The sequence below is a fragment of the Spermophilus citellus genome (assembly GCF_964194105.1).
Source record: "Spermophilus citellus genome assembly, chromosome: 4".
Classification (NCBI taxonomy): domain Eukaryota; kingdom Metazoa; phylum Chordata; class Mammalia; order Rodentia; family Sciuridae; genus Spermophilus; species Spermophilus citellus.
Genome location: NC_138185.1, coordinates 137,902,686 through 137,919,680, shown reverse-complemented (window position 1 = coordinate 137,919,680; position 16,995 = coordinate 137,902,686). Strand labels below are relative to the sequence as shown.

The window sequence follows — 16,995 nt, the reverse complement described above, 5'->3', positions numbered from 1 at the left end:
TTTTTTTACATTTATTTTTTAGTTGTAGTTGGACACAATACTTTTATTTCACTTATTTATTTTTATATGGTGCTGAGGACCGAACCCAGGATCTCGCACGTGCGAGGTGAGTGCTCTACTGCTGAGTCACATCCCAAACCCAGTACTAGATTTCTGATTCTACTGAGGGTACTTCTTTCAGCCAGGCTGGAGCTCTCCCTAGCATTTTTTCAGTGTTCAAGAAAAAAATTTCTGTTGAGTTGAGCTGCTGCTCATGTGGAAGACTGACACATCCTGGAAGTGGACAGCTGGGGAAATGAACAAGTTATTAATGAGTTTGAAGCCTTTATTTAAAAATTCAGAGCTGGGCATGGTGGTTCATACCTGTAATCCCGGTGGCTCAGGAGACTGAGGCAGGAGGATTTTGAGTTCAAAGCCAGCCTCAGTAACCCAGCAAGACCATCTCTAAATAAAATATAAAAAAGGGCTGGGGTGTTATTTTACAGCAAATTGTTGTTCGGCTCCAAGATAATTGTCTCCTTTTAATTGTTTTGAATACTTTGTCACCCAAATTATTCTTTCATTTCATAAGTTCATTTGATCCCAAGGACTTTGTTTTAATGCATCTTGACCACCTGCTTCACTTAGCTGGTCCCATGTGCCATACAGTAGATTCTGCTTAATGGCACTTCTTCTCTCTCTATATATATATTTTGTTGTTGTTGTAGATGGACACAATAATCTTTATTTTTATTTATTTATTTTTACGTGATGCTGAAGAATAAACCCAGGGCCTCACGCGAGTGAGGCACATGCTCTACCACTGAGCTACAACCCCAGCCCCAGCACTTTTTTTTAAAGATATTGATGGACCTTTATTTTATTCATTTGTTTATGTGCAGTGCTGAGGATCAAACCCAGTGCCTCACACATGCTAGGCAACCGCTCTACCACTGAGCCACAGCTCCCTGGCACTTCTTTTTTGCTTGAGGATTTGCATGACTCTTAGTGCTTTGAAGTCAATTTAAGAGTGTACAAGTTACAAACATACAAGAAAGAGCAACCTATGAAATCTAACAAGAACCTTGAAAATTTTTATACTAAGACTGTTTATAGATTTCAGTTTTGTGTTTACTGCCAGTTGATCAAAACATCTGGAAGAAAATGACTAAAACTGTTTGCATCTTTGTATATATTTATTATTTGATGTAATAAAGCTTATTTCACTGAAAAATTAAAGAAAAATAGCTGGGGGGCTGGGGGTGTGGCTCAGTGGTACAGCCCTTACCCAGCATATGTGAGGCACTGAGTTTGATTCTCAGCACTGCATATAAATAATAAAAAAATAATAATAATAAAGGTCCATCAACAACTTTTTTTTTTTTTTTTTAAAGCGTGGGGACTGGGAATGTGGCTTAGTGTTTAAGTGCCCCTGAGTTCAATCCCTGGTACAAAAAAAAAAAAAGTCCCATTCCTCTATCCTCAGGTAAGGGAGGGACAGGTGAGGAGAACATTAAGGCTGCAAGTTTGCCTCAATACAATATATTACCTGTCTTCAGTGACTAGATTGAAGTGGTTGAACAAGTATTATAAAAGTCTGCCGACAGAAGACTATGAGTGAACATACCTGCAGACAAAATAAAATATAAAAACTTCACAACCATTTCAGAAGAGGAATGGCTTAATCGCATATGCATGAAGCTGCTTTAGGTCCTCAAGAGCTGTCAGATCCCCAGGGAGGTGCTGCTGCTAACCTTGGCGAGGTTTTTGTAGGAATACACCAGAGGCCTTGCTGAGATGAAAATGAGAGAACCCATCCTAGTGGGCTCTATTAACTCTCTAGATCATAGCAGCCACAGTGGTGACAGCCACAAGGCATGGTAAATTAGGAAACTGATGCTGGTTTGTACTGTATAAAGCCTTGGGTATGCTTACCGTCAAGAAAAACAAGATCTGGAGTATCTGCTAGTGCTACCTGAGAACCACATAATGAAGAAAGGCTGATCCTCGTGACTAGGAGGTGAGCAGCAGCTGTCCAGGAGACTGCCCACCCTGATTAAAGCATGCAGAGTAAGCCAATGCTAGGGAGGACACACAGCCAGCTAACATGGGAACAGTATGAGCCCTACTCAAAGGTGAAGCAAGAACACATTAGTGTTTTAGTTCAATCATAGAATCACTGAATGTCAGCCTAGGCTAGGAGCAACTGCTCTTTTCTCAGCTGATCACTGAGTAACGTTTTCATAGCCTGGATCTCTCTCGAATTCCTAGGAACACATTTTACTGTTTTCCGTCATAATTCTTGAAAGTAAAGCTAACTTGGAGACACTATCAGTAGTACAATTATCACTATGTAATGGACCAAGCTGTCTATACCTAGGTCCAGAGTCACAAAGAGTCCCACATCCCCAGGCCCTTGGCTGCTACATGCCAGGGACTTGGTCAAGCCTTCTTTCTTTTCTTTCTTTTTTTTTTTTTTTTTTAATTGGTTGTTCACAACATTACAAAGCTCTTGACATATCATATTTCATACATTAGATTGAAGTGGGTTTTCTGATGGCTGGAGGCAAAATCCCAAGTCCAATAAAGACTGCTACTGAGGAAACACCCACAGTGCACTCCTTGTTCCGTTAACCCTGTCCTCTGATCCCAGAAAGACAATAGGGCTCCACCTTCTCTTTATTCTGCCACATCCCACAAGGGCCTTAGTTTGTCCCCCAAAGCAGCAGCTAAAAAGACCACAGACACCTTGATTTACATAAAATTATCTCACTCCATTTTATTTAAGATTTTTTTAATCCAGTTAGTAAAAGGAAGAAGTGTCTCTCTTTATACATATGTACAAGTTCAGTTATAAAAATAGACAGCACATTCAAAGAGAAAAAAGGCTTGGCATTTTTCTGATTCCCTCTAAATAGCATCTGTACACAGGAGTCTGGGTTTGGTCAGGGGAATCTTAATGATTTAAATTAAATGATTCCCCTAGAACCCCTACTCCAAGAAAAAAAAAAAAAAAAAAAGTTTTAAAAATCAATCTATCTAAACTCAATTCCGCGATTTTCAGGTGTGCAAATTAGAGGCTGGCCCAACTGGAAGCACCTGCTCCACCAGGGACTTCAGGTGGTGGGCAAGTGGGAACCCCTTCCGTCAGATACCACCCCCTTGCCTCTCTTGGAGGCCAGCAAGCTCAGGCTGGTTGGGTTGGGGATGGGAGGGTTGGTGCTGAGCTTTCCTCCTCCTCCACCCTCTCTACCTCATTCCTGTTGCCCCTTCCTTTCTCAGTGCAATACAGACAGTGCATACAGCCAAGCAGGGGCTGAAGGGCAAGGGTGGGGAGACTGTGCATTCAGGATGGGCACAGGGGCATCTGTAAGAGGGGCAGTGAGGATGTCCTGCTGATTGAGGTGGCTCCTGGTCTCTTTACTGGCTTCTGGGAGTCCCTGGGGTGGGAGTTGCTGCTACTGTTGCTGGTGGGACCTGAAGGTTCCCTGGTGTGAACCATGCAGGACAGGGGAGGAAATGCTGGAAAAACAACTGCCTGTGGGTCTGCTTCCTTTGGCCTTTTGTCATCCTTATAAGCCACCACATTCTCTGGCACATACTGCTCTCTCTTCAATAATGACACAGTGGCAAATAGAGTTTGTAGGCCTGAGGAGCTGTCCAAAGATTGTGGACACCAGGTACACAATTTTATCCCTTCCTAGTCCTCCAGGAAATCACAACCTTATACGAAGTCTCCACCATGGAAGGCTCTTCACAGCACCTGCAGAGCCTTTGTAAGGGACATGGTCAGAGCTGAAGGGTGGAATGGGGCTGGAGACAGCATGCCTGAGCATCTAAAGAGTGTCTATGTCAGGCCTTCCCCAGTAGAAGGTTTAAGACTTGGCCACAGAGTTCATTGGGGATGTTGTGGGGCTGACCCTGTCCTTGGGCCCTCTTCCTATAGGCTACCCCAGAACACTCCTTTGGAAATAGGTGATGAAAGTGCTCACACTAACCACCTGTCTTTCCCTTGCTGCAACTTGTCCTCTCTACCCTCTGACTTGGGATATAAGATGCTGCACTGGGCAAGCCATCCAAAGTCCATCTGCAGGCCAGGACTCTAGCCCCTGGTTTGGTTGAAGGAAGCTGGAGGGCCCAGATGGTTACCGTCCTCCAGAGGGGATGGTGCCTTTGCCCTGTTTCCGGACCATAGAGTCTGAGGCTAGGCTGCTGGTCAAGTGGAGGCTCTTGGGAGTCCCAGGAACATTATTTCCTTTGCTCAAAGGGGAACTCAAGGGAGAAGAGGCTCTTGAAGGTCCAAAGTCAGCAAGACCAGCAGGCCTGACAAGGGATGTCTGCAGAGGACTGCTGGCAGAGATTCCTGTGGGGATGGAGAAAGAGAATGATTTGTAAGCACCAGTTAAGTGTGAACCTGTGATGTTGGTTACCAGAATCTGGGCTGGAGGACAGGGGTGGGGAATCCTTCCCTGCCACCCTATTCCTGACATTTTTGCTTGCTCTTCCTGTCAACTATCTTTTCAGTAAGAGGGATTAGTTTTGAAAAGAAAATGACATCAAACCAGCACTCACTACATTATCTTACTGAGAGTAAAATGCCCTCTTGGGACTCTGGACAGAGCACACATATAATTGGGGATGCCAGGGCTGCAGGATGAGCAAGAATTATAACTTACTAAGCACTAATGCATTTTTCTACCTTCTCTCTCTTTTCTTTTTTTTGGTGGGGGGAGACCTAAGGATTGAACCAGGAGTGCTTAACCACTAAACCACATCCCCAGCCCCAGTCCCTTTAAATTTTTTTTGAGACAGGGTCTCCCTATGTTACCTAGAGCCTTGTTAAGTTGCTGAGGCTAGCTTCGAACTTGCAATCTTCTTGCTTCAGCCTTCCAAATTACTGGGATTGCATCACCATACCCAGTCCTGTCTTCTCTTTTGACACCACTTGAGATTACCTGATTCCTTCTCGATTTCATGCATATTCTTTCTCTACTCCCCATAAGTTTGGCCTGAGGGCATAAGCCTGTCCACTCTCTTATCTTGTGTGTCCATTTTCCTGACATTGGCTATGACCACTCCTACACTCCAAGAACCCAGGTGAAATCCCTCATTTTTGTTGATGGCTTGCTGCCAGGCTAAATCAACTTTCATCTGATACAACGATTCTTCAATGTTTCTTATGTACCATTTTACTTTTCTAAAAATGAATTCTAAGTGCTTGGTGGACAGACAGGTTCATCCACAGGGGAACTGCAGGTAACTTCTAACTAGTTCCTCCCCTTGCTTTCCATCCCCAGTTTAACAAGCACTGTATTCCCCCCCCCCCGCCCCCAACTTAGTAGTGGGGATTGAGCTCAGGGCCTCACACATACTAAGCAAATGCTCTACCACTGAGCTACATCTCCAACCCTTTTTAAAATTTTATTTTGAGACACGGTTTTGCTAAGTTGCCCAGACTGGCCTTGAACTTGTAATCCTTCTACTTCTGCTTCTTGAGTAGCTGGAATTACAGGTATGTACCATTATGTCTAGCTAGTATTCTTGATTTATCTTGTGCTATACTATCCCTCTGCCTTCTGCATCCTTCCTTTAGTTCAGGTTTCCAAAAGAAAACCTGATGAGCAGCATGCTCTGTCCTATCCATGGATGAGACGCTGTCATGGCAGCCTTCACTATTGGACATCATATTTTCTGAATGAATTAATAAATGAAAACTGAGATTTCTGCAGTAGGGAGGTAAACTAATATTTAGAACATTTACTACTGGCCAAACACTTTCTATCCAAGAATGATTTTATTTGCTACAATAATTCTATGAGCTAATGCTAACCTAGTGTTTTAAATGGGGACAGAGTTCTATGAATGAATTCTCCCCTTCTCACCATATCTGGATGTCTAGCATTCCACAGAACAATTATTCCTCTTGGCTCAGTCACAACAGCCATTTCTCTTCACAAACTGTCTGTAGTTGCTTACGTATACCTGCTAAGCTCTTGCCCATCAGAACTTGCTTCCAACCTTGACTTTCTCTGGTCCTCTTTGGTCCAACTGACCAGCTTGGTGGCTCCCAAAGCATGTTGGTTTTTGCCAATTCTTTTTTGTCTGTCCAAATCTTTCCTTATCCATCTCCTTTTTGAATTACAGTCTAGAATCCTTATCAGCAGCTTCATGGTTCCTCCCATCCTGATCTACAACCACAAATAAGCCTTCTCTTTTTTTTCATTTATCTGTATATTGCCTTCTATTGCTATTAAACATACTCCCCTTCTCACTTCTATTACACTCAAGAGCAAGGTTCACATTTTATATTCTTATGCACATAACATGTGCTTAATACCTAAGGTGATAGATCACATTGCTGGATTAATGTTATTAACTTTTGTTAGCCTGAATATTAAAAATGTGGGCATTAGGGGGAAAAATATCTAGGAATTAAAAAAAAAAAAAAACACAAAACTCTCAAGCAGGAAAGCTTGTGGATGTTTAAAGCAGTGTAGTTCATAACTCAGCTCTCTTTTCACAGCTATTTCTAATTCAAAGGTGGCACTGTATCAAATAAGAAGGGCAAGGTAAGAGTCAAGACTGCTCAATGCAAAGAAGCGAAATCTGAGTCTGTGCTCTGGGAAGGAAGCTTCTGGTCTGGAGGCATGCTACATTTCTCCCTGGTAGTATTCCAGATATATAAAGAACTCAAAAAACTTAACACTAAAAAAACCCAATCAATAAATGGGCTAAAGAATTGAACAGGCACTTCACAGAAGAAATATAACCATCAACATATATATGAAAAAATGTTCAACATCTCTAGCAATTAGAGAAATGCAAATCAAAACTACACTGAGATTTCATCTCATTCCAATCAGAATGGCAGTCATCAAGAATACAAGCAACAACAGATGCTGGTAAGGATGTGGGGAAAAAGGTATGCTCATACACTGTTGGTGGGAGTGCAAATTGGTGCAACTACTATGGAAAGCACTATAGAGATTCCTCAGAAAACTTGAAATGGAACTACCATTTGACTCAGTTATCCCACTCCTTGATTTATACCCAAAGGACTTAAAATTAGCATACTGCAGTGACACAGCCACATCAATGTTTATAGCAACTCAATTCATAATAGCTGAACTATGGAACTAACCTAAGTGCCCTTCAATAGATGAATGGATAAATAAAATGTAGTGTATTTATACAATGGAATGTTACTCAGCCTTAAAGAATGGAATTTTGACATTTTGCTGGTAAATGGATGGAACTAGAGAATATCATGCTAAGTGGAATACGCCAATCCCCCAAAACCAAAGACTAAATGCTTTCTCTGATATGCTGATGCTAATTCACAATAATAGGGGAGGGGGTTGGGGAAGAATAGTTACTTTGGATTAGGCAGAAAGAAGTGAAAGGAGGGAGTGGGTATAGGTGTAGGAAGGATAGTAGAATGAATAGAACATTATTATCCTATGTGGATATATGATTATACGACTGGTGTAATTCTATATCATATACAACCAGAAGAATGAGAAGTTATACTCCATTTATATATGATCTGACAAAATGCATTCTACTGTCACGTGTAACTAATTTGAACAACAACAGCAAAAAACAGACTTCCAGACTGCCTCTTGACAGTCTGTAGCCACCCCTGACTTCCGCACCTTTAGACACATTGTACCCGTATGCAGCATAGGCAGCTGCGGAGGCTGCTGCAGCTCCTGCTTTGGCTCCTGCCATTGCAGCGGCACTGCCTGCTGTGGACTTCCGGCTTCGGCCTTTCCCTGCTCCTTTGGCTGTGCTTCCTGAACCTTTGGGGCGGCCTCGGCTTCGAGCTGAGTGACCACGACCTGCAGCTGGCATTTCCTGAATGGAAATTCCTGTGGGAACAAATGGCGAAGAAGGGGGACAAAATGAACATCATTAAAATGTTAACATGATTCTCCCCCAACAGAAAGCTTGTTCTCAGGGTGTTTTTCTTCTTTTTCATTGTGAAACGGGTCTTGGCATGTTGCCCAGGTGGGCAAGCCCTCTACCACCAAGTTTTAACTCAAGCCTTGCTTTCTTTTCTTTCCTTTTTGGTTTTGATGGTGCTGGGATCAAACCCAGAGCCTTACACATGCTAGGCAAGTACTCTACCATGAGCTATAGCCCCAGCCCTTGAGCGCTACTTTTAGGTTTTAGATTTAGAGTTCTCTTAAAAAAAAAAAAAACAGCAATAGTGGGCCCCACATGACAAGCAAGAAATGCCCAGACAAGCTAACTTTGACTAAAAAGTAGCAAAAATAAGTGAACTACAAAAGATGGAAATAACTAGAAAATAAATTTCAAGTCTTTATGAAGTTCTTACTTTGCTTTCTCTAAACCTTCTCTCCTTTCTCCCTCCCTCCCTACTTCCTTCCTTCTAATTAAACACAGGGTCCTTTTTTCATTCTCTTTTTGGTACTGGGAATTGAACTCAGGGGCACTGTGCCTGGTCTTTTTTTCATTCTTGAGATAAGGTCTCACTAACTTGCTAATTTACGATTCTGCCTCCCGAGTTGCTAGAATTATAGGTTTGCACCACCAAGCCTTGCTAAACCTCTTTCCTCCGTTCACTTGATAAGCTTATTGAAAAAATAAGATCATAAAATCTTTTTGCTCCCCTTTACTCTTTTTTAAAAAATATTAGTTATTGATGGACCTTTATTTATATATATGTAGTGCTGAAAATCAAACCCAGTGCCTTACACATGCTAGGCAAACGCTCTACCACTGAGCCACAACCCCAGCCCCCCCCCCCCTTTTTTTAATATTTGTTTTTTTAGTTCTCGGCGGACACAACATCTTTGTTGGTATGTGGTGCTGAGGATCGAACCCGGGCCGCACGCATGCCAGGCGAGCGCACTACCGCTTGAGCCACATCCCCAGCCCCAACCCCAGCCCCTTTTAACTCTTTAAAGAATGAAAATTCCCTTTTTGTACAACGAATCAGGACCTCCACCCATTACCAAACTAATGCTTTCTGCGAGGTAGTGAAACAGCTCTGACCATCTGGGACACCAGCAACACTCACCATTCACGGTGTCTGAGACAGAGGAACCTGTTATGGAAGCAGGAGAGTTGGTGGCTCGAGACTGAGGGGCTGAGGAGGCTGGGTCATCCACAATGACTAGCATGTCACTGCTGCTCTCGTCAGGGGGAATGGAGCCTGTGTGCAGCTCACTGCTGATGGAGATCTAGAAGTAGAAGAGTTGAGATCACTACTACTCTTAGTGCCCACAGCCCACAGCACTGGCACCCAAGCGAGAACACGCTTTACAGGACTTGCCCATATTTCTCTTTCCTGCCTGGAAAGGTTCACTGTTGAGGTTCAGATCCCCCTGCCTTGCTTCTGAGTAGCCAGCCTGTCCACATTTGCTTTTCTCCTTATGAATCCCATGTGCAACCCCCTTCCGTGAGTCAGGAAGACTCCAGAAGCAAAGGATGCCTAGCAATGTGTCCCTGGTACAAGGTCAGGATGCAGTTCCACTGCTGTGATGAAGGCATCAAGGAGCCTCACCTCACTGAAAGGGCTGGGCATAGCTGAATCCACACTAATGAAGGAGTCGTCCCCGTCAGCAGAGAGGTTAGAGTTATCAGCCGAAGGAACAAACGGTATCACCAGGTTCACACCCTCTTTTCTCCTTTTCCCATCCAACTCATCTTCTTTTTTCTTCTGAAAACACAAAGATTAGGCTATATGGAAAAACCATAAAGATATACCCCAAGAGAGAAGTGGGATTAGGGAAGAAAATTATGACCAAACCTCTTTTTATTTTTCATAAAATTGTCATTTTTTTTTTCTTTTTTTGAAGCACTGGTGATCAAGTCCAGGGCCTTGCACATGTGAGGCAAAAAGGCTTTGCTAACCAACTATACCCAGGCTCTTCTATTACTATATTTTTAGGGAATTAAAAACTCTTAAGGAAGGAGAAAAGGGATACTTTAAAAGCTTATGTGTATTTTAGTCCTGAAATACAGGGCTGTTTTTTTAGGCTCTGGGGATTGAATCTAGAGCCTCACACATACAAAGTATGTATTCTACCAATGAGAAACAACCCCCCACCCCCCTCCCCAAAACAGTTTAAAGGTAGGCCAACTACCCTGAACCAATAAGTGGGCAAAGGATGCCTCTGATATATCTAAGCAGCAGCAATTATAGAATGAATGCACTCTCACAAAAGGGAAGAACAGTGTTTTACACAGACACACACACACAGAGTTTTTTTCTGGTACTGACAACTGAATGCATGGTCTCACATATGCTAAACATGAACTCTACCACTGAGTTATAGCTCCTATATATGTTTTTAAAACTTTATTTTTGGGTTGCTTTTATCATTATCTCCTCAATTTCATGTAAGCTCTTGAGTGACTAAGCAATATTAGGCAGTTCAGGATCAAGATGAGCAGGGCTCTGTCACAGATTAGGGATCTGGAATCATAGAATGTGTTTGGATACATCTGAGAATCTCACCAATCCACTGCACCACTGTGTTTGTATTTACATCTGTTGTAGGGTTAATATATGATGTCTCTGTAAAGTTTATATTTTCAGTGGGCATCGTCTGTTCTACACTTTGAGCAGGGATGACCTGATGTAAACTGTTAATTCATGACATTGTTTCTGGATATTAAAGCCATTTGTATTTTAAATAGTGGTAAGTAATGGGTTAGATATTTGAGGGTAGAGAGATAAAAGAGCTTGGGGAAATAAATAGAGATGGCAGGTCAGTCTTATACAGATCTGGATTCTTCATTCTCAGGATTTTTCTGTTTTGTAAATGAAGTAAGTACCAGGGGCATCCTTTAGGCTAAAAAGAGTTTGGCCTAGAGTAGGTCCAATCAAGGACATGAATTCTGTAACAGGAAAGCTAGCACATCTACAGGAAGATGATAATGTAATATAGACAAGATCCTAAGTTGCTAACCATCAAAGCTTTATGGCTAAAGAGACACAAGGCCCTTTCTTAAAATCCTATGAAATCTAATAATATATGTGTGTAACATCAATTTCACCCACATTTAGCAGTGAAAAGTAGTTTCTATAATCAAACTGTGGCCATCAACAAAGTGGGTCTTTGAGATTGAGTACAGCCCTACCTACCAACGCTGTTTCTCTTGATCAAATATCATGGAACTGGTATAAATCACAGCTAGAGCTGGATACCAACCAATGACCAAGAGTCACAACCTGCCTGGCCCCTACCAATACCCCAGGGTGGAGATACCTTCTCTGCATACTTTTCCCGCTTGCGCTTGCGTTCCTTCACTCGGTTGGTTTCCTCCTGTTGCCGTTTTTCTTCCTGCCGCAGTCTCACTACCAAGAGAAACCAAATCAAACCAAAACAAACAAAACACCAGATAAAGTAACTGTGGCAATCATAATCCTTATTCTCTGAAAATTAAGGAGGCCCCATCTGATACTTATGTTTCAAAATATGACTTTAATCTATTTAAGGCAGATAACTGGTAGTTTTCTAACTGAAGAATTTGTGAATCTCAACAGATTTTGGGTTCAAACCATTATTACACTTATTATTTTTTTCAGTACTGGGATTGAACCTAGGGGACTCTTACCAGTGAGCTACATTCCCCTGACCCTCCCTTTTCATTTTTATTTTGAGACAGGGTCATGTTAAGTTGCTGACTTGAACTTGCGATCTCCTGCCTCAGCCACCTGAGTTGCTGGAATTATAGGCATGTGCCACCACGCTTGAATGTACCACAAGTATTATAAAAGTTTCCTTGTCTGTGTCCTCACTCCCATTCTCCTTAGTATTTAAATATCTGCATTACAACAAAAGGTTTTTAGAAGGTGCTGCCAAATGTGAGCTTATTTTCTAATGGGGTCCTATGAAAGCCCTAAGAAACTCACAGGATAAATCTAAAACCCAATGTTCTCAAAAGCTAGAAACACAGGGGAGAGAAATTTGAATGATTATAGCAGTGTGCTTCTTCCTTCCCTATAAAAACATTTTCTGGGCAGAAGAGTAAATTCATTATTTCTGAGGAGTTGGGCAGAACCTTCCTTGTGCAAGCTAAAAGTATATTTTAAGTATATTTGCTTTTAAAGTATATACAAATTTTGCCCTTTATTTCACAAACATCTGTGTTTGGAAATTAATAAGAAGTATTAATATAAAAATATTCCTCCCCAATATGGCCTCTGGTTTTGTCTAGCCCTGGAATACATGCAAGTGCTCCTCCCATTTTCAGATGTGTGGGACTGGAGAGGAGAGGGCACAAAGTGGTTAGAGTACGTACGTTTCTTCTCCAACTCTTCATCATCTAGAAGAAGACTAACCACCTCTTTCGGTTTCAAGGTATCTGGTTTGAAGTTCCCACCTGAAATCACCATCCGCTGAATCTACATAAAGCAAATCAAAACATCACCTCCAGGAATCCATTACTAAACAGCAAATATCGAGAAAGAAAGAAATGTCTTTCTCAACCTGCTCCTCAGATGAGGGCTCTGGTTTCCCTATTTCTTTCTTGTTCACCTCCTTGTTTGCTCCTCCAGATTATTTGCCCAACAGAAAGAATAATAAAAATTTCTTTGCTTGGGACTATTAATTCGAAAGTAGAAAACCTAATAATACTGAATCAGGATGGAAACACAAAACAAAACAAATTATTCCCTTGGAAACTAGCAGATTTGGAATGCAAGTCAGAGGTAGCTAAGTTAGAATGCCAGGAAGCAAGCTCAAAAATGTCATTCCTTCTTCTGAAGGTGACAGGGTGTTAGTCATGAAGGTCCTTTTAGTGTCAGTATGCACATGAGCAGCAGCTGAGACTGCTACTGTACAAGTTCTGATTTTGAAGAAATTTGTTTCTTCATATCCAATGAAAGGCAACAGTCTCAAACAGTCTTAATCCAGTCAGTGTTGCTGACTTCGTATTCTTTCCACCAGGACAACCATCCTTTTCCCTTGTGCTTACCTCACTCTTCTCCTTGGCTCTCTGCAGAATGCGTTCCTCAATTGTGCCTTTACAGATGAGCCGATATACTGTAACCTGCTTTGTCTGCCCCAAGCGGTGGGCCCTATCCATGGCCTGCTGGTCTACAGTGGGGTTCCAGTCACTGTCATAGAATATTACCTACACAGGCAAGATGAGAATATAGCAAAGACTAAAGCATTCTCAAGGCAGGACCAGAAACTCTGGGGGCAACCCAGTCACTCATATTGTTTGTAATGGATTAGCATCAGCAGGGTCAAGCTTCTTTCTATACTAGAATGAAAAGACATACTGTCTCAGAAAACCAAGCCATTCCTTCATTTGCTCTGGGCAAGAGACATGCTCCTGGCCTTTGCACAGTTTTCATTTCAAAAGAAGGAATAGAATAAGCTGGGCATGGTGGTGCATGCCTGTAATCCCAGTGACTCAGAAGACTGAGGCAGGAGGATAGCAGGTTCAAAGCCAGCCTAGGTAACTTAGTAAGACCCTATCTTTAAAATAAAATAAAACAAAACAGGATTAAATAAAAAGGCAGTTGGCTGGGGATGTAGCTTAGTGGCAGAGCACCCTGGATTCAATCCCAGTACTGAAAACAAAACAGAAAAACCAAGCCAAGTGTTGTGGTACCCCTATAGTCTCAGCACTTAAGAAGCTGAGGTAGAAGCATTGCTTGAGCCCAGGAGTGTAAGGTCAGCCTAGAAAAGGAATCAAGACACTTTCTTTAAAAAAAAAAAAAAAGGGAAGGAAAGGAAAAAAAGGGATAGTAGTTACTGGCAGAGTATTTGCCTAGCATGCCATGAGGCCCTGGGTTTAATTTCAAGTACTGACAAAAAAAAAAAAAAATATAAACACAAATATGCGCTCACGCGCTCATGCGCACACACACTCAATTATAGCAGTAGCTAACATAACACTGTTAATTAACATTTATGTTAACATTTAGTACTTACTAATCCTTAACGCAGCAATTTTTCAAGTGTATTAACTCACCTCGCAATCTCCATACCTTGGGTACTATTAAAACCTCTATTTTAGGGCTGGGGTTGTGGCTCAGTGCTAGAGCCCATACTAAGCAAGCACAAGGACCTGGGTTCAATCCCAAGCACACACTCTCATAAAAAACAACTCCCCCCCCCCCCCCCCCCCCGCAAAACGACCCTCGACCCTCCATTTTACAGATGAGGAGACTGCAGTGCAGAGAAATTAGAGAATTTCAAGACTGCACAGGCTAAGTAAGTGATGGGCTTGATGTACGAGATGAGAAAGACTTCTGCTTTCTCTTAAGCACTGGGGCTACCTTGGAAAGGGACAGGCATGGCTTTCAGTGCATTCTTGGGTTCTCATCATAGGATCATTTCCTGTTACATTAAGTTCAAGGATAGAATAGAGTGTTTCAAGGAATCCCCGGAAGTTATTTTTAGTTTGTTGAAAAACAAATAAGCAAATAACAAAACATAACACTAAGTGATTCTAAAATCTAGACTGCTAGTCTTTAGCTATTGAGTCTACTACCATCCCACATGTGGACATTCTAAAAGAATCCCCAGTTCAATATGTCCTCATCATCTCTTTTGTCACCAAATCTAGTCAGTGCTTCTTCAGAAATGAAGTTGTGCTTTCTACAATCACACTGTCACCATCCTGAGCTGGGCCCTCACTGCCTTCTTCTGGATAGTGCTGTGTTCTATCAATGGGCTTCCTAGATCTCATTTTCTGTCTTCTTCGGTCTACTGTGGGTTCCACTACAGACGACCCCTTCTATCAGTTAAGTGGTAAAAAACCAAATTCAAACTGAGCCCTGATACTGAATTAACTTCGTATCCTATTTGTATATTTTTCCCCAATACAATATGTCTCTTCCCTTTAATTAGATGAGTTCCTTATTTGTATTTGTTTGCCCCTCTTTTTGCCCAAGTTGTTTCTCTAACCTAGAATCCCTCTACTTTTTTTTTTTTGGCAGGTGTGTGTGTGTGTGTGTGTGTGTGTGTGTGTGTGTGTGAGATCCCGATCCTGGGATTTTCTCCAAACATTCCCCTTAAGCATCTTCTCTTCAGCTTTCATCATTGCTTCCTCCTTGGCTTTCTCTGTGGTGTTTTACATAGGGACAAAATGATCTATTGGCAATTCTGCCTTCCCAATTGCACTCTAAGCTCTGTATGATTTAGGAGTCTGGCAGGAATAAAATTCCCCTCATGATTTTTTTTTTGTTTGTTTTGGTACCAAGGATTAAATGAGGGGTGCTTAACCACTGAGCCACATCCCCAGCTCTTTTAATATTTTATTTATTTATTTATTTTTTTTAATTTATTTTTTTTTTTAGTTCTCGGCGGACACAACATCTTTGTTGGTATGTGGTGCTGAGGATCGAACCCGGGCCACACGCATTCCAGGCGAGCGCGCTACCGCTTGAGCCACATCCCCAGCCCTTAATATTTTATTTAGAGACAGGGTCTTACTAAATTGTTTAAGGCCTTGCTAGGTTGCTGAGGCTGGCTTTTGAACTCATGATCCTCCTGACTCAGCTTCCTGAGCCATTGGGATAACACTTGTGTGCCACCGTGCCTGGCTTCCTCTACTTTTCTTCATTGGTCCTTTTATCTTTATAGTTCTAGCTTTAACATTTCTAAGAAGGCCTCCTTAATTTCTGTCACCTATAATAATGATGTCTCTTTTTCCTATTCCTAATTCCTCTAAATATCTATTAGAAATAATAAAGGCTAAATTCTGCTGAGCTGAATTTATTGTGTGGTGCTAAGGATAGAACCCAGTGCCTCACACATACTAGGCAAGCGCTCCACCACTGAGCTCTAGCCCCAGCCCCTACAGTGACTTTTTCTTTGTCTGGGAGTTCACAGTTTTCTCCCCAAGGATTCTAAACTATGCTAAAAAATGAAGGATAATGCCACAAAAAAGCCAGACCAAGAGGACAGCATGAGAGAGAATAAGAACTCTTTCTTTTTACTGAGTATGATGCTAGGGTATATACATATCTATCTGAATTCTTGCAACAATCCTGTGAATAGCCTCCATCTTACTAAAAAGGAAGAGATACTGGACTGAGACAACAGCAAGTGGCTGAGCTGGGGTTTGACCAAACAGTCGCCTTCAACACTAGCACAGTACTTCATGTTGCTTACCACCTTGGTATAAGTTCCCACTTAATTACTATCTTCCACGGATGTTCAATTATTAAAAAAATTTTTTTTGTGTGTGTGTGTGTATGGGGGGGTACTGGGGACTAAACCCAGGTACCCTTTGCTACTGAGCTACAATCCCAGCCCTTTCTTATTTTTTTTTAAATATTTATTTTTTAGTTGTAGGTGGATATAATATCTTTATTTTATTTTTAGGTGATGCTGGGGATTGAACCCAGGGTCTTGCATGAGCTAGGTGAGGGCTCTACTGCTGAGCCCAGCCCCCTTTCTTATTTTTTTAAGACATAGTTGGTCTTAAAAAATTGCTGGGATTATTAGCTGTGTACCACCATATCTGGCTCTTGCTCTTTCTTATGGTGTCCTTTTGGTCTGGCTTTTGTGTGGCATTATCCTTCATTTTTTAGCATAGTTTAGAATCCTTGGGGAGAAAACTACAAACTCTCAAAGAAAAAGTCACTATAGGGGCTGGGGCTGTAGTTCAGTGGCAGAGCACCTGCCTAGTATGTGTGAGGCACTGGTTTGATCCTTAGTACCACATAATAAACAAATAAATGCATTCTGTCCATCTATCAAAACATACACACACACATATCATTGTAAGCCAGGTGAAGTGGTGCATACCCTGTAATTCCAGCAACTCGGGGGAGGCTGAGGCAAGAGGATTATAAATTCAAGCCCAGCCTTGGCAATTCAGTTTCAAAAGAAAAAAGGTATTATAAAAGCTTATTATTATTAATGCAGTGTCCATAAACCTGATTTGCAAATACACAATGCTTGTCACAGCATTACCATATTACCATAAGACATATTTTGGAGTTTCAAGTAAGACATACAAAACTCTAGAAACCAATATACCTAAAATGATACATACAGGGTAAGGAGAGGCAAT

General features: G+C 41.7%; 1 protein-coding gene across 2 annotated transcripts in view; it reads right to left on the bottom strand.

The window, feature by feature from the left end:
• Positions 1-2,720: 2,720 nt before the first annotated feature.
• The window catches only part of INO80 (INO80 complex ATPase subunit), a 137,550-nt gene continuing 123,275 nt past the window's right edge, over positions 2,721-16,995 (bottom strand). Inside the window, exons 30-36 of one of the 2 annotated variants that reach the window (XM_081293621.1) lie at positions 12,934-13,092; positions 12,259-12,361; positions 11,223-11,311; positions 9,512-9,664; positions 9,026-9,188; positions 7,635-7,850; positions 2,721-4,342 (exon numbers count right to left, since the gene is read on the bottom strand). In XM_081293621.1, coding sequence (XP_081149747.1) covers positions 4,125-4,342; positions 7,635-7,850; positions 9,026-9,188; positions 9,512-9,664; positions 11,223-11,311; positions 12,259-12,361; positions 12,934-13,092 — 1,101 coding nt within the window. In that variant the 3' untranslated portion in view covers positions 2,721-4,124. Of the gene's footprint in view, positions 4,343-7,634; positions 7,851-9,025; positions 9,189-9,511; positions 9,668-11,222; positions 11,312-12,258; positions 12,362-12,933; positions 13,093-16,995 lie in introns of both variants that reach the window. The other variant, XM_081293620.1, reaches the window with a different exon arrangement.